This window comes from Sitophilus oryzae, unplaced genomic scaffold, assembly GCF_002938485.1.
Source record: "Sitophilus oryzae breed Bouriz unplaced genomic scaffold, Soryzae_2.0 scaffold_1177_pilon_pilon, whole genome shotgun sequence".
Classification (NCBI taxonomy): domain Eukaryota; kingdom Metazoa; phylum Arthropoda; class Insecta; order Coleoptera; family Curculionidae; genus Sitophilus; species Sitophilus oryzae.
This window is the reverse complement of record NW_022145812.1, coordinates 2,103,090-2,125,111: the sequence shown is the minus strand read 5'-3', so window position 1 is coordinate 2,125,111 and position 22,022 is coordinate 2,103,090. Positions and strand designations below refer to the sequence as shown.

General features: G+C 30.6%; 1 protein-coding gene across 1 annotated transcript in view; it reads right to left on the bottom strand.

Annotated features, from left to right (window-relative positions):
- Positions 1-22,022, bottom strand: part of LOC115889785 (suppressor of lurcher protein 1) — a 246,276-nt gene that overhangs the window by 22,027 nt on the left and 202,227 nt on the right. The window contains 1 exon segment of the mRNA XM_030909869.1: positions 165-351. Within this exon segment, the coding sequence (XP_030765729.1) occupies positions 165-351 (187 nt within the window).

The following is a 22,022-nucleotide window of genomic DNA, read 5'->3' as shown; positions in this document are numbered from 1 at the left end:
CATACCGCCATCAATGACAAATTAATTAAATTTTCCACCGGCATTTCTAGATATAGAAATATCATGCCGCCGGTGACTTTCAACCACCGGCGGTGTGTTGAATATATTATAAAAACTATGTTGGTATAATGAAATAATTAGGTCAGCTAAGTCACCTTACTTACGTCTGAGCATCATCTTGTGAGGCAAATAAATTAAAATCGTGGAATATTATCTGTATTCTTTCTTTGCCTCGTCCCTGAAACTCGTAGCGACAGGTTGTCTTCGGCGGATATGGCGATGGATATAATGGACTTATTATAGTGCCATTTTTACTTGTGTCACTATTGAAGGCTAAATCACAGCTTGACCCTAAAAAAATAAGATTCAATAGTGAATACACATATCCGGGAAAACTATTATAATATAAAAAACTGTTCCATTTTCAAATTAAAATGTATAAGGCTTCATTCAGAACCTTGCAATTAGTGGGATAAATTAGTGGTTTCATCTCGGGTTTCATACACTTTATACTTTCTAGTTTACGATCATTCACAATGTCTATAATTACAATTAAAATTAATAGAATATTCTAGCAACATCTTGCGGTAATCAGTTGTATACATAGAGAAAGCCTATTTTTAATATTTAGCTTATAAAACAATAAACTTTTGATTTCTAACCACATTTTATCTTGACGAATTATAACCAAAGGCGAAAATTACATTCCTCGCAAATTTTGAAGTATAATTAGTGGAAAAGTTAAAGGTTTGTTAACTTTTTCCACTAATTGAAAATTCCTACCACTAATTTTGATGTTCTGAATGCTTAAATTCAAATTAGGGGAACAAACTTCTACGCTAATTGAAATCACTAATTTATTCTTCTAATTGGCGAAGTTCTGAATGAAGCTTAATAAAATTTAATATGGTCCAAAATCGCAACCTAAGTATAATACAAATGGTTTATTTTTATTTATTTCAAGGGGTCAAAACTTTTCTCTATACCGGGTGTTTTCCAAATGTGGCTGCCGTTTAACTTTTCTTTAATTTTTTAATATAAAAAAAACCAAATCTGGTAATTGGTAATTTCGTATTTTCTTACTTTAGTTAATCGGAGATATACCTCCTGAAACGTAAAGCATATTTTTGCCCGTTTTGCAAATTTATTTTATTAGGAAAATACCGCTGACAAATTGGTCTCCGCTGGATCAACGCAGCGGTGTTAACAAAAAACAACTATTTTATTTTGTAGATTTTGTTTTATTTGCGAAATACTCATAAATCTTTTTTGAAAAAATGTCTAGGTCCTGTGAACTTATCAAAAACGGATGTGCACATCAAAAAGACACGCTAGAAGTTATTTACACTATAGACAGAGCATGGTATAGGTTCTTCGAAGTCAATTGGAATATGTGAGACTCTTCATCATCATCATCATTTTCAGATCTTTCAACCATTTCCAATTATGATATAGCCTCCCACACATACTGTCTTTGTAGTTGAGACCATTGGTGTCTATTGTCGGCTATGCGGGCTCAAGTTATCCCTGCTTACTTTCCCATCTTAAGTCCGGTCTTCCTCTCGGTCTCTTAATTCCTCGTGGGTAACCTGCTGTAATTCTCCGTTCTTCTTGCCAAGTGCCCTGCCCATTGCCATTTGAGGGATTTGGCTGTGAATGACGTGTATTACCTGGATCTTTTGTCGTATTCACTCTATTCTTTTACGGTCTCCACGGTCACTACGGAAGAACCAGCCCCTGGACAGCCCACCTGTTGAAGGGTAGGCCCAGAAACCGGTTGTGGGAGTGGAGCTTGGTTCCTCCCTTTACGACAAGCAAGACAATTTTCTTTTTACTTTTTATTTTTTTTTAATTTCTTCTCTACTTTCGATTTTTCGAAATTAGAAAAATTACACAGCTAAAGGCAAGAAAATATTATTTATTAATATACACTAAAGCTGTAAGAATTTTGTTCATTTCATATATTTGAGCGGGCCGAAAAACGCTCTTTACCATCTTTTGACGGGAGATGCACTAATATCTCACCGACAGTTTACGACATCGTCTGTAGATATAGAAGAAGTTTTGCTTGCCGTATCGGTGAGAACCAGCCCCTGGACAGCCCACCTGATGAAGGGTAGGCCCAGAAACCGGTTGTGGGAGTGGAGCTTGGTTCCCCCCTTTACGACAAGCAAAACAATTTTCTTTTTACTTTTTATTTTTTTTTTTTTTCTCTACTTTCGATTTTTCGAAATTAGAAAAAATACACAGCTAAAGGCAAGAAAATATTATTTATTATTTTATTATATATATATATATATATATATATATATATATATATATATATATATATATATATATATATATATATATATATATATATATATATATATATATATATATATATATATATATATATATATATATATATATATATATATAGTGGAAAGAAAAGACATTCTAATATATATATAATATTTATTAGAATGTCTTTTCTTTCCACTAATTCGTTGTACAGGTTGTCCCACTAAGAATAGCTTTCGGCTGTATCTCGGAAAGTATTAGCCGTAGGAACTGCAGAAAAAAATATTTATTACTAAAGAAACTATGAGAAATTGCTGGAAATTATTTTTAAGTTTGTAAAACAGCCGCTAGAGGGCGCAACTGCTATCAAAAATAAGAAAAAGGAGTTTTTATAAAATTTTGTCTAGATAACAGGTACTATAAATGATAGCTTCATAATATTCACTAAATTTTACTTTACTTAAATTAAACCGAAGATATTAGCAAAATTATAATAAATACGACGCCTCAGTGAAGCCATGGTAGGCTTTGGAAAAAAGTTGCTTTTGACGTAATAGTATAAACGTCGAAGTGTTATTAAAGATCGCGCACACTATACCTACACGGACCAGTACGGACCAGCACAGCACAAACCTGCATCCTGCATGACATCGCACACTTTACCGCCACAGACCAGCAACATAAACGAGAGTTTCGAAAAAAGTACAGTTGTCAAGGCTCAACTACTAGAGCGTGCAACATAGAAGTATTGAAAATGAGTAGTTCAGAGGAAGAAATTATTATTTTAGTCATGTTTTGTGAAGAAGAGGAGGAAGAGAAGGAAGCTAAGAAAACAAAAAGATTTTGGGTTCACCCTATAAATCAAAAGAGAAAGCAATATGGCGAATTTCATCATTTGTTTCCTGAATTAAAAAGATTTGAAGAAAAGTTTTTCCAATATTTTCGAATGTCACAAATCAAATATGATTATTTTTTTTTGCTATCGACTCCCATATTGCATCTTTTTTTTCTTGGTCTCTATATATAAAATGCTTGGCTCGTATCGCACAGCTCTGGATACTTTTGTACCAGTAAAATAAGCTTTTCTTCATTCATATTTAAAACGATTTAAAGGTTCGAACAAAAATAAACAAAATCTAACCTACATCATGCGATTTGAGCCAGCTAGCGTACTCGAAATACTGACAAACCCTTCAATATTTGCATGTTTGTGGAGGTGTGCTGGTTCGCCGGTGCGCACATTAGGTCGGACCAGCACGACCAGGTATAAATATTGCCGGTCATATTTGTCCCTGACCGACACGACCTATTTTGACGGTCGTGACTTGTGGCGGTACGTGCTGGTACTGGTCTAGTGGGCTCTACTCTATTAAATAACATGGTCACCTTCACCGGTAGATTTTACTAGTCTGGTCCGTGCCGGTCCGTGCAGGTATAGTGTGCGCGATCTTTTAGATCAACATTTTGATAGTCTTATCAGCGTTATTTCTCTTTTGAAGAAAGGAATTTTTATAAAAGGAATCAAAAGATAAAAACGCCGAGCTATCAAAATGTTGATATAATAATATTTTGATGTTTAAACTATCCCTTTAAAAGAACTTTTATTCAAAGCCTACCAAGAATTAGTTGAAGAGATTAAAAAAGGAGTTCTAATGTAATATTAAAGAGAATGCCCTTTCCAAATTAGATGGTATCGGAACATAAATGGTATGACTAATTAGACAATTTCGGAAAGTTGATACTAACAAATCACTTTATTTGCAATAAATACCATTATTATTTCTTTTAGTTTTAAAAATTTACTGTGATGGATGGTTGCAAAATTCGTTGAGAAGACTAAAAAAGGACTTCTAATGCAATATTAAAAAACATAACCTTTCCAAATTACATGGTATCAGAACATAAATGGCTGCAAAAAAAACAAGGATATTTTCTTAACTTATGATTAATTTACAAGAATATGGATATTTCTCAATACACTTTATAAAAGATGGGTATTAATGGAGTATATTATTTTGAATGTATTTGGCAACTGCTTATACGACTATAAATATCAATGCAGTCTATTAAGTATAAAAAATTACTTTAATTAAATAAATTAAAAAATCGTTTACTCGTGAATAATCTTATTTATAAACTTAATATTTGTACACAGTTATTATATTATAGCCGTATAATACATATTGTTCAAAATCTGTGTAACAATACCTCTCTCTGTTACTAAAATACTCCTTCCATAGTCAAAGGTATGGAACGAGTCACTTTGAATGGGAAGTAAAAACCTTTGTTGCATTATATACTGTACGTACAGAATGTTCTGGATGTAGACCCTAATGGAAAAGTAAGGTAAACCATAAAAGCCCATAATATTCTTGAAATGGTGTTAATGCGGTTTCTACGTCTAATTTTCTAACGAAGAAAAATGAGATTAAATATCTGGAAGTATATTGTTAGGTACACAGGGGGTAAGAGAGACGTACAAAGCGACTGGTAATCGCTTTATATATTTGCTGCTAATATACCCTTCTTGTATAAACTGACATATTTTTTTATATATAATAAAATTTGCTAATACTAAAAACAGTATTCTTTAATAGTGTCACATTAAAAATAAAAGACGTACTCATTAAAAACGCAAGAAGGACTTATTAGCACTTTTTGATAAAACAATTTTAGTACTATAGTACTAATTAATTAAGAGTCTTATACAGCCAGCAATAAAGTGGGTGATAGATCTCAAAATGAATTTAGCAAAAGCTAAAGTAATGTACACGGTGTCCCACTAAGAATAGTTCTCGGCTGAATCTCAGAAAGTATTAGTCGTAGGGCTTGCGGAAAAAAAAATTTATAACTAAAGAGATTGCAGTTGGAGGTTGGAACCTTTGGTGTTACACAGAAAAATAAAACACTAAATCACCACAATACACCAAAACACTTTTACTTTTACACTGGACGCACGTTTTGCTAACCATGTTAGCATTATAAGCAAATGATTAGGACGATGATGAGATAGATGAGGCACATGATCGGTCTCAATCATCTAACTAACCTCAGCTAACTAAAAATACTATGAGATATTGCTGAAAATTATTTTCAAGTTTGTAGAACGGCCGCTAGAGGGCGTAACTGCTATGGAAAATAACAAAATGGTATTTGTAAGAAATTTTGCCAAATTTTGCCTAGATACGATGTACTATAAATAAGAGCTTCATATAATCTTCAGTAAATTTAGGATCTTTTTTGTTAGAACCATTTTCTCCTATCTGCTAAAATAAGTGGTGGGGGAAGGTTAGATTTCTTTTTATTTAAATGTTAATAACTCCGGACTGGATGATCGGAATCCAACAAGTGAGAGCTCGTTTAAAAGAGCGTTTCTTACTCTAAATTATACCACATAAACAATAAAAATAAGCTTTTGAACGCTAGCGGGCGCTGTCTTACAATTTAACAAACATTACGCGTTTTTTCAAAAAAATTTAATACGATAGTATATGTAATTTTAGCTGATATCAAAGAGTAATAAAAGCTTAAAAAGTCAACGAAAACCGCATCTTGATATCTTTTTTCAAACCAAAGTTATTAGCAAAATTATAATAAATACGAAAAAATAAGCCCTTAATTACCTTATTTCTCTAACACGGTATGACCAGCCCTCTTGATTATGTTATCTCTTTTACAAAATTCCTTTTGAAATAAATTTAATTTAAATATTTAAACTTCTGACGACTTTATTACTAAAACGTCAATATAATATTATCACCTGTAAACAAACAATCTACTGTTATAGAGATCGATTGTTATATCTCTAACAGATCGGCCAACCTGACACTCGATTGCCCCGATCGATAAAAAATAACAATAGATTTATAGTAAAATTAGAAACATAATAATGACATAATAAACATAATAATGACATAAGAAACATAACAATGACATAAAGAACATAAGAAATTCATAATAATACAATAAGCTAGCAATAGGATCATAATACATAATTAACATAATGATGATACATAATTAACATAACGATGATACATAATTAGCATAATGATGATACATAATTAACATAATGTTAATACATATTTACCATAATGATGATACATAATTAGCATAATGATGATACATAATTAACATAATGATGATACATAATTACCATAATGATACATAATTAGCATAATGATGATACATAATTAACATAATGATGATACATAATTACCATAATGATGATACACAATTAACATAACGATGATACATAATTAACATAATGATGATACATAATTAACATAATGATGATACATAATTACCATAATGATGATACATAATAAATCATAAACTATCTGAATTGTCTCCAAGAATTTAAGTATTCTCTTCTATAATTATACCAATGGTATGCAGCTCCAGTTAAATGAAAACGCGTTTCCAACATAAATGCTGGAGGCCAGTTATGGAGTTGTGCGGCACTTTCTATACTTTCTAACCAAAATTTACTTTTCTTCAAATCAATACTGTCGAGAAATGGAATGGATTTCGAAAAATCAGGCATAATATTATAATTTGGAACATCCCGTTGTTGATTTTGACGGTCATTCACTTCTGAGTGTGTTATCTCTTTTACAAAATTCCTTTTGAATTAATTCAATTTAAATATTTAAACTTCTGACGACTTTATTACTAAAACGTCAATATAATATTATCACCTGTAAACAAACAATCTACTGTTATAGAGATCGATTGTTATATATCTCTAACAATTATGACCATTCTAATAAAAAATAAAATAAAAAGATTATTTTATTCAAAAAATCGACAATATACCACACTACCATAATACTAGGTGTATTAATAACTAATAATTAAGATATCAGTGATAGTTAACAAGAAGCGACGGCGACGCCTCAGTGAATTCATGGTAGGCTTTGAATAAAAGTTCTTTTAAAGGGATAGTTTATTATATTATTATATCAACATTTTGATAGCTCGGCGTTTTTATCTTTTGATTCCTTTTATAAAAATTCCTTTCATCAAAAGAGAAATAACGCTGATAAGACTATCAAAATGTTGATCTAATAACACTTCGACGTTTATACTATTACGTCAAAAGCAAGTTTTTTCCAAAGCCTACCATGGCTTCACTGAGGCGTCGTATTTATTATAATTTTGCTAGTATCTTCGGTTTAATTTAAGTAAAGTAAAATTTAGTGAATATTATGAAGCTATCATTTATAGTACCTGTTATCTAGACAAAATTTTATAAAAACTCCTTTTTCTTATTTTTGATAGCAGTTATCTTGATAGCAGTATTTTGATAGCATTTTCTCTAGCGGCCGTTTTACAAACTTAAAATTAATTTCCAGCAATTTCTCATAGTTTCTTTAGTTATAAATATTTTGAATGAATTTGAATTTTGTAAAAGAGATAACACATTCAGAAGTGGAATAATCGTCCGACGTTCTTTTATGAGAAGTATGAGTGAACAGGATAGTGAAATTAGTCCAAATCCTGTACTGGAATCAAATTTTGAAAATGTTTACCGAAGTTAAGTAGAGCTGCCTATTAGTATGAATACACAGACACGACAGGGTGAGCCTGTGAATTTAAATACTGTATTGGATACGATGCAGGCTATAATCCAACAAAATGCCACTATACTGCAAATGATGAACGACCGTCAAAACCAACAACGGGATGTTCCAAATTATAATATTATGCCTGATTTTTCGAAATCCATTCCATTTCTCGACAGTATTGATTTGAAGAAAAGTAAATTTTGGTTAGAAAGTGTAGAAAGTGCCGCACAACTCCATAACTGGCCTCCGGCATTTTTGTTGGAAACTGCGCGTTTTCATTTAACTGGAGCTGCATACCATTGGTATGATTATAGAAGAGAATACTTAAATTCTTGGAGACAATTCAGATAGTTTATGATTTATTATGTATCATCATTATGGTAATTATGTATCATCATTATGTTAATTATGTATCATCATTATGTTAATAATGTATCATCGTTATGTTAATTATGTATCATCATTATGGTAATTATGTATCATCATTATGTTAATTATGTATCATCATTATGCTAATTATGTATCATCATTATGGTAAATATGTATTATCATTATGTTAATTATGTATCATCATTATGATAATTATGTATCATCGTTATGTTAATTATGTATCATGATTATGTTAATTATGTATTATAATCCTATTGCTAGCTTATTGTATTATTATGAATTTCTTATGTTCTTTATGTCATTGTTATGTTTCTTATGTCATTATTATGTTTATTATGTCATTATTATGTTTCTAATTTTACTATAAATCTATTGTTATTTTTTATCGATCGGGGCAATCGAGTGTCAGGTTGGCCGATCTGTTAGAGATATATAACAATCGATCTCTATAACAGTAGATTGTTTGTTTACAGGTGATAATATTATATTGACGTTTTAGTAATAAAGTCGTCAGAAGTTTAAATATTTAAATTAAATTTATTTCAAAAGGAATTTTGTAAAAGAGATAACATAATCAAGAGGGCTGGTCATACCGTGTTAGAGAAATAAGGTAATTAAGGGCTTATTTTTTCGTATTTATTATAATTTTGCTAATAACTTTGGTTTGAAAAAAGATATCAAGATGCGGTTTTCGTTGACTTTTTAAGCTTTTATTACTCTTTGATATCAGCTAAAATTACATATACTATCGTATTAAATTTTTTTGAAAAAACGCGTAATGTTTGTTAAATTGTAAGACAGCGCCCGCTAGCGTTCAAAAGCTTATTTTTATTGTTTATGTGGTATAATTTAGAGTAAGAAACGCTCTTTTAAACGAGCTCTCACTTGTTGGATTCCGATCATCCAGTCCGGAGTTATTAACATTTAAATAAAAAGAAATCTAACCTTCCCCCACCACTTATTTTAGCAGATAGGAGAAAATGGTTCTAACAAAAAAGATCCTAAATTTACTGAAGATTATATGAAGCTCTTATTTATAGTACATCGTATCTAGGCAAAATTTGGCAAAATTTCTTACAAATACCATTTTGTTATTTTCCATAGAAGTTACGCCCTCTAGCGGCCGTTCTACAAACTTGAAAATAATTTTCAGCAATATCTCATAGTATTTTTAGTTAGCTGAGGTTAGTTAGATGATTGAGACCGATCATGTGCCTCATCTATCTCATCATCGTCCTAATCATTTGCTTATAATGCTAACATGGTTAGCAAAACGTGCGTCCAGTGTAAAAGTAAAATTGTTTTGGTGTATTGTGGTGATTTAGTGTTTTATTTTTCTGTGTAACACCAAAGGTTCCAACCTCCAACTGCAATCTCTTTAGTTATAAATATTTTTTTTTTCCGCAAGCCCTACGACTAATACTTTCTGAGATTCAGCCGAGAACTATTCTTAGTGGGACACCGTGTACATTACTTTAGCTTTTGCTAAATTCATTTTGAGATCCATCACCCACTTTATTGCTGGCTGTATAAGACTCTTAATTAATTAGTACTATAGTACTAAAATTGTTTTATCAAAAAGTGCTAATAAGTCCTTCTTGCGTTTTTAATGAGTACGTCTTTCATTTTTAATGTGACACTATTAAAGAATACTGTTTTTAGTATTAGCAAATTTTATTATATATAAAAAAATATGTCAGTTTATACAAGAAGGGTATATTAGCAGCAAATATATAAAGCGACTACCAGTCGCTTTGTACGTCTCTCTTACCCCCTGTGTACCTAACAATATACTTCCAGATATTTAATCTCATTTTTCTTCGTTAGAAAATTAGACGTAGAAACCGCATTAACACCATTTCAAGAATATTATTGGCTTTTATGGTTTACTTCCCATTCACAGTGACTCGTTCTATACCTTTGACTATGGAAGGAGTATTTTAGTAACAGAGAGAGGTATTGTTACACAGATTTTGAACAATATGTATTATACGGCTATAATATAATAACTGTGTACAAATATTAAGTTTATAAATAAGATTATTCACGAGTAAACGAATTTTTTAATTTATTTAATTAAAATAATTTTTTATACTGAATAGACTGCAGTGATATTTATAGTCGTATAAGAAGTTGCCAAATACATTCAAAATAATATACTCCATTAATATCCATCTTTTATAAAGTGTATTGAGAAATATCCATATTCTTGTAAATTAATCATAAGTTAAGAAAATATCCTTGTTTTTTTTGCAGCCATACCATTTATGTTCTGATACCATGTAATTTGGAAAGGTTATGTTTTTTAATATTGCATTAGAAGTCCTTTTTTAGTCTTCTCAACGAATTTTGCAACCATCCATCACAGTAAATTTTTAAAACTAAAAGAAATCATAATGGTATTTATTGAAAATAAAGTGATTTGTTAGTATCAACTTTCCGAAATTGTCTAATTAGTCATACCATTTATGTTCTGATACCATCTAATTTGGAAAGGACATTCTCTTTAATATTACATTAGAACTCCTTTTTTAATCTCTTCAACTAATTTTGCAATCATCCCTTACTGTATTTTATTAAAACTAAAAGAAATAATGGTAGTATCTATTGCAAATAAGGTGATATGTTAGAATCAACTTTCCAAAATTTTTAGTATAGAAATATATATGTGTATTAAATATTCTTAATCTAGTTATTGTAGTTGTCTAGAAACTAGGGGTTAAAACCGGAAAATTTCCGGTTCTTTTGATACATCAAAGAACCGGGACTAGATATTCTTAATTCCCGATTTTTTCGGTACTTTCAGGACACGATATCAATAATTAAAAAAACATTTCTTGTTACATGCGAAACTCCATTGATACTTTCGAGCGGTCGAAATAAAACACTTGCTGTCTCTTGCTATAGCATTGCTATCTCTTACTAGTCTTACTTCTGAAGCTCATTTGAAATTCCTATAATGTTTATTAGCAAATATTGAAGTTTAAATATGTTATTTTATTATTTAGGATAATATTGCTTAATATGTCAGTTATATTGTTTTTGTTATTTTATCTATATAGGGTTGTTCACCACATACGACACGGAGTATTGTAGCTAAACGATGAGATTTTAACAAATTGTAAGTTTTGGGTTCGTTAAAGGACTATTAGAGCTACAATTTAAAAATATTTTTACAAGATACAGAGTGTCCCAAACAAATAAAAAATATCAAAGTTGTATTTCTTTAAATAGAACACCCTGTATATTATTACATTTTTAGTTTGTTTGTACGATTAAAATAAAGGTAAATTTGATTAAGGTTTACTTCACTGAAACCTTACCATTTTTGAAATATTCTCAATTTTGTGAAATTGCAGTAAAAATTTTAAGGCTTCATTTCTCCAAGGGTATCAAAGTTTTTAATACTAAATATTTACTGAAGTTTATTTATTGATCAGTTATTGTGTTGTAATGAAGTCCGTATATTTTCCTGAATTCTCCACTGTAGAAAAGCTACCCGTATTGGCCGGAGGTGGTCTCTCAAACACTTTAAACTTTGGGGGTGGCACCCGAGAACAAAAAGACCGACTGTTAGGCCTTAGTAATAGCTCTCTAGAAAAAAAGGCTGTTACAGTGTTGCAATAATAAAAATAATACTACCTTATACAGAGTGTCTAAAAATTTATTTTAAATATTTATTAGCTTTAAACGCCAATAACTTTTTTAATTTAAATGGAACACCCTGTATATTTTATGAGAATCAGATGCAGAATTTAATTGTCTCAAATTGTATTATATCTCGTTAACCTATCTCTTTAATCCGTAAAAAATGCATTTTCTTATAATTTAGAACTTATTTATCAATATACCCATGGAATATTGACATTTTAGATTATTTTTAAAGATGTACCAAATATTTAAAGAGCACAGATATTAATATTGTAGATATAATTAGTTTATTTCTTTAAAAAAGAAAAAAAAAACTGTTTGAATATTTGTTAAAGAGGACCAATTAATATGATTCCAGTATTCATACTACATTAACTGACTGTTTGCGTTGATTAATAATAATTGGCCCAAATACTAAAAAAATGAGTTTTGTATGTGTATTAGACAGTGTGGTAACACCTTAAAAATGATATTTCATTTTTTAATAAACGCTTATTTATAACAACAGAGACGTTCATTTTCATAACTTATTATTTTATTGATTTCTGATTCAAATCCACATTTATTTAGAATACTTTATTAACCAACACAATTAAGTATATTATAAGATATAAGCTTTCTTTTTGCATACAAATGGGCTAGTAATATTATCGTTTTGCTAAAAACGATAATATTACTAGCCTGTACAATTTGTATATTTGTTGCTTTAAAAACAATCTAAAATGTCAATATTCCATGGGTATATTGATAAATAAGGTCTAAATTATAAGAAAATGCATTTTATACGAAAACTTGAAGGGATAGGTAAAAAGTGGTGTAATACAATTTGATAGACAATTAAATTGTACATCTGATACTCCTAAAATATACAGGGCGTTCCATTTAAATTAAAGAAGTTATTGGCGTTTAAGGTTAGAAATTATTTAAAATAATTTTTTAGACACTCTGTATGAGGTAGTATTATTTTTTTATTGCAACACAATAACTGATCAATAAATAAATTTCAGTAAATATTTAGTATTAAAAACTTTGATACCCTTGGAGAAATGAAGCCTTAAAATTTTTACTGCAATTTCACAAAAAATATTTCAAAAACGGTAAGGTTTAAGTGTAATAAACCTTAATCAAACTTACCTTTATTTTAATCGTAGAAACTAAAAATGTAATAATATACAGGGTGTTCCATTTAAAAAAAATACAACTTTGATATTTTTTATTTATTTGGGACACTCTGTATCTTGTAAATATATTTTTAAATTGTAGCTCTCATAGTCCTTCAACGAACACGAAACTTAACAATTTGTAAAAATCTTATCGTTTAGCTACAATACTCCGTGTCGTATGTGGTGAACAACCCTGTATATATCAAATGCTAATGTTTATCTGTGTCGTCTCTACTGAAGTAACGACTTGCTCTAGAAAGTTGCTTTTTTACTAAAAGATAGCTAATTGGCTCTTCTAAAATCTGTCGTGGCCGGATTTTTTGTTTTTCATTTAATTAAAAAAAAATAAATAAAAAGTATTTTTTCCTGATGTCGTGGCGGATGCGCCAGGCTTCAACTAGTAGGTAAATATTTGATTATATTCATAATGTATATTACATAGGCATTTTTTTCAAATATAGTTGGCTTATATTCTTATGTAAATTCATTTATAGACATAGTTAGACTTAATATTAAAATAACTAGATATTAAACGTTAGATATTAAAGTTAGTTTATGTTGGTTAATGTAAATTTTAAATTTTAAACCTATTTTTTCGTATTTTTCTTCGCTTTTGTCGATATTCGTGTTAATTTTCTGATGACTGATTACTTAATAATTTGATTTTATATTTAGTATAATGTGTTGTTCAATATATTAGTTATACTTTGTTATGTTTTAATAGATATTTGCATTTTTAATTCAATATTTTAAGTTTTTGTTTCGTTATTCTTTGATGTAAATTTTCCGTAAGCTATATTTTTTTCTTTCCTTGTGTTCATGTGTAGGTTCATGTTAATTTCCTCATGACTGATTACTTAATAATTTGATAATATTTTCATTAAAATCTCAATTTTTATAGATTTTACTTTGGAAACACATCCCTTGCTTTCTGATTAACAAACTGCACTATTCATTGACCCAAATATCAGTTCAGAAATTATGTGGAAAAGGTCGAAATAATAATTGACACCCTGTACACCCTGTATCTCTGGAACGAAGCCATTTTAGTACATAAATTTATACGAACTTTTTTACTTATTTTTAGCTGCAGAATACATTGCCGAAGCTTCTCAATTTAACTCGGACCACTCAGTGGAATTAACAAATATTGTTGCTTTCTCCAAAAAGTTTCATTTGAATTAAATTTATACAGTATACAGGGTGGTCCAAACTGTATTCCGGAAACTTCGGTAGCATATTGTGCAGATAAAAATAAGTAAAAAAGTTCGTATAAATGTATGTCCTAAAATACTTAGTTTCGGAGATACAGGGTGTAGACGTTTCATTTTTATTTCGATTTTTTCTAAATAATTTCTGAAGTAACGTCAATATTTGGATGAAAATTGGTGTGTCGGAGTTTTGTGACACGAGAAATTTGATTTTGATGTCAAAATGACTTCTATTTGTAGGGGGTGCCACCTACATGCGTTTTCGCTGTTTTGAAAAGTAATAACTTTTCGACGGTACCTGTATAAAACTACTGACTAAAAAAATATACATTTCTATGAATTTCTACGTAAAAAATGTCTCTTGGTAAAAATCGCTATGAGCAACCGTTCTCAAGATATTTAAAATGGAAATAGTCAATACATGTCATTATTGACAAAAAATAAGCACACGCTGAATAGAGTTATTTGACAGAAATAATAAACTTTAATTTTTTTAAATTAATCATAAATTTTTCTGCGAAAAAATGATGATTAAACAGTTTCTGTTGAACTTTTGGCTCAAAAAAATTTCAAATTTAAGATTTCAGTCCAACAACTATTTGGTCAACATGTTTAATTCGTCAATTATGACAGGTATAGATAATTTCAATTTAAAATATCTCGAGAACCATTACTCGTAGCGATTTTTACCAAGAGACCTTTTTTATGTAAAAAAAGTTGTAAATGTATATTTTTTTACTCAGTAGTTTTATACAGGTATGGATGAAAAGTTATTACTCTTCAAACCAGTTAAAGCATATGTAGGTGGCGCCCTCTACAAGTAGGAGTCAATTGACATGAAAATCAAGTTTCTCATATCCGAAAATTCCCAGACACAAATTTTCATCCAAATATTGACGTTACTTCTTAAATTATTTGGAAAAAATCTCGTATTAAAAATGAAACTTCTACACCCTGTATCTCCGAAACTAAGCATTTTAGGACATACATATACACGAACTTTACATATGCATACATATGCTGCCGAAGTTTCCGGAATACAGTTCGGACCACCCTGTATAAATATTTTCTATATAGAAAGTGAAATAAAAAAATCGTGTTGCTACAGTGTTCTTCAAACATAAAAGTCTAACAATTTGATAATTTTTGTTATAGAAAAATATTTGATATAAATATATAGATATCTATTTTTTTTAATTAAGCAATATGTAATACCTCAAAAAGAGAGGTCCACTTTCTTAAATAACTAAACAATGTTCCATTATAATTTATCGGCTAAAAGTCTCTTTTGAATATCTTATATTAAAATCTATATTATAATTAATGCAGTATCTGAACTTTAAATTTATGTAATAGTTTCAGAGGCTTTTAAAAAGTGTTGTGAAAATATATCAGTCTTTAGAAAATTAAGTGGTAGAACTAAAATTATAATATTTCTTCTTCTAGAATTATTGCTGACTTATTTTTAAAATATGTTATAATAAAGTAGCAAAACTTACCCTTATTTTTATCTTTAAATATGTCGTATCCTAAACAGTAACATCCTAACGTGAAACCGAGAAGAATAAATAACATTCTAAAGTACATATTTATTGAAATCAGAAAGTCAACCAATTTTACCGAATTTTTTCTTACTTTTATTCGAGCGACAATCTATTGGATCCGCGAGAACAAATGATTCTGTTATAACAGCGAGATTTGAATGTTCAGTTGGGCGCATGCGTTTCGCATTTTTGAACACATATTTTCATTATACGGTAGAATATCTCCCTGATGGAGTCCCATGGAGCTCTTGTAATTATGATGGAGTGCATGCAATACACCGTCCTTAATATTTAATAGAATAGAAATGCGAACTTTGATTTGATGTAGTTCCCTTACCATACCGTAAGCGCCAAAGCAAATGCGTGGATAATTTTTTTTAAAACCTAATTCCAATTATAAATGTTATGCTATACAGGGTCGCTGATATACACTATGTCAATTTTAAAACTTCCCACCCTTAATATCTTTCTTGGAGTTAAAAATATGAAAAATCGGAAAGACACATCAACTTTATTTCTAAGGGGGACACTTTGAATTAATATTTTTAGCTATTTTCTTTCAACCCCCTAGGAGGGGTAGATGTCACCTTCACAATCTTAAATGGGAATGGGGTTCAAGTGGCACATCGTTTTAAAGGACGTTTAATTATCTTTTCAGTGGTATCCTACTTTGTTGCTTTTTGTCCAGAGGTTTCCAAGTAATCACGTTTCAAAGTCGCAGAAACAATTAAACATGCCTGTATTGAGATTTTGGTTTTCAGGCTAGTATTTACACAAAAATTATTGCAATGTGGATCTCCTTGTAGTACAAATGAATAGAAGATTAGGTGGCAACATGGACGTAGCCATTACATTTTTCTAGGGGGGTCTAAATACTAATAAACAGAAAAACATCATAAACATTAACGTTTCTTTACTCAAATTCGAATCAGTGACAATCAATCAGTTAGCATTCCAGCAGAACGGTGCTCCACCTCATTAGTTTCTTGGGGACCAATTGAATGGCTTCCAAGGTAACCGGATTTAGCACCCTTAGACTTCTTTCTTTGGGGACATCTTTTAAATCCATTGTTTATAAAACATAACTTACTGATATTGATGATCTTAAAAGGCGAGTTACAACAGGATGAAGGTCAGTTCCCGGTGAAGTTTTCCGAAATGCGAGGGAGGAGTTTGAAAACAGACTATATTATTCTTTACAGGAAAATGGAATATTTTGTACAACTTATAAGATAGGGCGTAAGTGGGGTAACCTAATCTTCTAATCATTTGTACTACAAGGAGATCCATTGCAATAATTTTTGTGTAAATACTAGCCTGAAAACCAAAATTTTAATGCAGGCTGTTTAATTGTTTCTGCAACTTTGAAACGCGATTATTCGAAAACGTCTGAACAAAAAGCAACAAAGTAGGACACCCTGGACACCACTAAAAAGAGAATTAAACGCCTTTTAAAACGAAGTGCCACTTGACCACCATTCCCATTTAAGTCTGTACTTATAATATAATTTTATACATCTATAAATGCTAACTTCAAAACTAATGTCAAATATTATTAAGTATCACCAAAGATATTTAGTATCACAGTTTCCGCAGAATGGTATCGTTAATCGACCGCAGAATCGCATCGTTAAATAAAACCCGACCACATCGGAATTAATTAAATCGGATTGTTTAAGTGATATTTTCAAAAGTCATTAACTCGGAAACGGTTGGTTTGAGGTAAGCTGTGTGTATCTCGATTCTTGTTTAGAGTTCAAGGAGGAACCGACATATACTATATATTATTGCATATACAAAAAAGGGCAATGTGGCGATGTGGCGATGTGGAACAAAAGTACCATTTTTGTAGGAAAAAGTAGGTAGTTCTCAAAAAATGAACCCACGTTACAAAAAAATAACCTCAAAAAAGTTATTCACGAAACAACCCCCTACCCTTGCAAAAATTACCCTTTCCGCTTTTCCAAAAAATTTTCCAATATCACCATTTGATTTAGGGTCAAAATTTATGCCAGGGGATTTTTTTTCGAAGTTTTATCTCGTTTTTTAAGCCTACAATTTTAAAACAACGGTTTTTTAAATTCACCCTTTCAGTGCCCCTAACTCCCTTAATATGCATTTTCCGCCCTATACTTATAAGAACTTTTTTTGCTATTTTTAGGAGTACTATCACCCCCCGATTTTTTTTAACACCATTTCAATGACATCCTGTATATAGGATGGATGTCCCCAAAAAAAGTTTGACAGAAAGTTGTGTTTTTTGTAATGGAACATCCTATATATTAATTGATTTTGGGATTCTTGGAATTTGATTGAATTCTAGGAATTGATCTTCCGATTCTTCCCCATTAAATATCGAAATAATATACTGAGTGTTCGACTAAAAATAAAAGAGTAACTTCCTTTTAAAGGTGACTAATGTGCAATATTAATTTTGTCTCACCCTGTATCATTTTTTAGTGTCATATGAGAGGGGCTACCCTGTATGTATCAAATTAATTGTATATATTATATACAGGGTTGAACACCACATACGACACGGAGTATTGTAGCTAAACGATTAGATTTTGACAAATTATAAGTTTTGAGTTCGTTGAAGGACTATTAGAGCTACAATTTAAATTTTTTTTACAAGATACAGAGTGTCCCAAATAAGCAAAAAATATTATAGTTGTACCTTTTTTAAATGGAACACCCTATATATTATTCTATTTTTAGATTAAGATAAAGGTAAATTTGATTTAGTTTTATCACACTTTAACGTTACCGTTTTTGAAATATTTTCAATTTTATGAAATTGCAGTAAAAATTTTAAGGCTTCATTTCTCCAAGGGTATCAAAGTTTTTAATTAAATATTAACTGAAGATTTTCTATTGATTAGATATTGTGTTGGAATATTAAAAATTTTAGTACCTTATACAGTGTCCAAAAATTTATATTAAATAATTACTAGGTTTAAACGGCAATAACTTGTTTAATTTAAATAGAACACCCTATATATTTTACGTGAATCAGATACACAATGTAACTGTCTATCAAATTGTATTATACCATTTTTTACCCATCTCTTCAAGTTTTCGTAGAAAATGCATTTTCTTATAGTTTAGACCTCATTTATCACTATATCCATGGAATATTGACATTTTAGATTGTTTTTAAAGATGTAACAAATTTTCAAAGAGTACAGAGACTAATATTTTCGATATAAGAATTTTGGTTTTTCGGGTTATTAGGCCGTCGTCGGTTAGAATTGCTTCCTAACGTTTCGCTAGCACGAGTGGCTAGCATCTTCAGAGGTGTGTTTGCTCCGATTGCTCACACTAGACTGATGCCTCCGCGTCGGCGTAGCGCGTATTTATGCGTCGGCGGAGGGGGCGTGGCTTGTTTACGTTGATTAATAATAACTGATCCAAATACTAAAAAACTGAATTTTGTGTGTGTATTAGACAGTGTGGTAAAAAGTAACACCTTATAAATTTTATTTCATTTTTTGATGAATGCTTCTTTATAAAAACAGAGACGTTCATTTTCATAACTTATTATTATATTGATTTCTGAGCCAAATCCACATTTATTTAGAATACTTTATTAATTAAAACAATTTAAAAGTATGTAATTAACTAATTTTTGGTCGGAAATAATGGTGGTATATTTAATTGGTAGTCTTTTACAAAGATTTAAATAGTTTTTTTTTGTATATCAATGGACTTGCAATATTTACCACCTGTACATTTTGTACATATATGTTGTAATAAATTAAATGTCGATATTCCATGGGTATAATGATAAATGAATTCTAAATTATAGGAAAATGCATTTTCTACGAAAACTTGAAGAGACAGGTAAAAAATGGTATAATAAAATTTGAAAGGTAATGAAATTCTGCGTATGATTCACGTAAAATATACAGGGTATTCCATTTAAATTAAACAAGTTATTGCCGATTGAAGCTAATAATTATTTAATATAAATTTTTGCACACTCCGTATAAGGTAGTATTTTTTTATTATTGCAACACGATATCTGATCAATAAATAATCGTCAGTAAATATTTAGTATTAAAAACTTTGATACCCTTGGAGAAATGAAGCCTTAAAATTTTTACTGCAATTTCATAAAATTGAAAATATTTCAAAAACGGTAAGGTTTAGGTATGATAAACATTAATCAAATTTACCTTTATTTCAATCGTAGAATCCTAAAATAGAATAACATACAGGGTGTTCCATTTAAAAAAAATACAACTATAATATGTTTTACTTATTTGGGACACTCTGTATCTTATAAAATATTTTTAAATTGTAGCTCTAATAATCCTTCAGCGAACCCAAAACTTACAATTTGTACAGATCTAATCGTTTAGCTACAATACTCCGTGTCGTATGTGGTGAACAACCCTGTATTATTAGTAATTCATTTTTACCTGTAAAACTATGAAATGTTGTTTCGGGAGAGATGAATATTCGGGAAGTTGAGTTATTGAATATTTCACCCATCAACCACGTAATTACGCCCTCCTTTACGCGTTAAAATTTTTTCGGTAATTTTATTAACATCGAAATTTTCACAACACAACGCGACATCCAGTTCGGGTTCTTTTTCACTCAATTCTTACTACCCGAAACTATTTTTACTACCCGAGTCTTATAGTTTCAATAACTGCAGTGGTAAAAACTAAAATACTTAAATATTATGAGAAAGCCACGATTTTAATATAATTCCAATGCCATCGACATGAACAGTAACGGGACTGCGTAAAATACTTTAGTCGGACACTTCTAATTTCAGTCGTATAGAGCGCTGCGGTCGAAATTTTTATAATCAACTGTAATGCTGGTAATGCAGCAAGCCTATACTCAAAACCAAATCAATTGATATGTTTGGGTACCCCAGGGACCCATTTCTGTTGGATTTGCCATACCTAAGTCAGAGTCGTCCCCTATTTCACTGAATTATGTAGTCTCCAAGCTGCCGACCACTATGAAATATGCAAAGTTGATTTAGTCTACTCCGTTTTAAACTACGTATCGCAATTTACAGTTTCCGCTACAGACAGCGCAGGGCGCGCCAACATGTTTGTAAATAATTAAACAAAGAGGTGCGGAGACAAACCGGCATAGTGCTGGTCCATTTAATAACAGCGAAATTACTAAATCTGCACGACGTGTCCGCTAAATTTAAGATGAATCCCTAGATTTAATGATGTAGCGCGAAACCAAAGTATACAGATTTTTTATTTTGTTTAATTCTTCTCTTGCAGTGCATTTGTCTAAACTGCGTAGGTAACTTCTAGCATACTTGAGGAGCTCGCGTGCAGGACTGGATATATAATTTTTTAAACATTTTTCAGGAGAAGATAAAAACGCCCCACATTTTTAATTGAGTAAATGGAACTATTTTAAGATAACAGTTTTAATTCCAAAGGTAATTTATACTCGTAGTATTAATATTATACCTTGTGTAAAGTTTGACTTCAATAGTTTTCTTAACAGATATTACACATTTGAGATAAAATGACAGCGTAATGACATCAAGGTGCTAGTTTCTTGACAATACGTTATTTATTTTCAATTAACGCAAATCATATTTTTGTCAAATTTTCTCTTTATTGTTAAAGATATGCTTGTTTAAAGACTTACGGTATTATTCATTTCTAGTATAGATATTTAACTTGAGTAAACTTTGACCTCAATAGTTCTTCTTAATGGATTCTACAAATTTGATATAGAATGACAGCTTAGTTATATCAAGTGTGATAGTGATATCAAGGTGGTCAAGGTGATGTTGGAGCAGATTCCTGAGCAGTTCATGAACTTGGAGTTCATGAATCAGCAGCTGAGACTGGGAATTTTTCCAAGAATACGGAAAGTCGCAATAAGAAGCCACATAGAAAATGCCTGCAAAAAGACGAAGAGATCAGCTCTGCTATTATCCAGGTTAATGCCGAACAGAGATGAACCTACCAAGCAAAAAAGAAAACTATTTAGTGCTGTAACCCACACAATTTTACTTTACACGGCACCTTCGTACCTTGCCAGACAGGTAGTAATTGGAAGCCTTAAAATAAGAGAAATATAAACAGCTGTGCCAAAAATTGCTATACGAATATACAGTTCCTTCCACACAATTTCTACAAGTGCCATGATGGTCATTTCAGGAACCAGACCAATTGCATTAAAGGCAGATGAGCAAAGCAGAGCATGGAGAAGGGA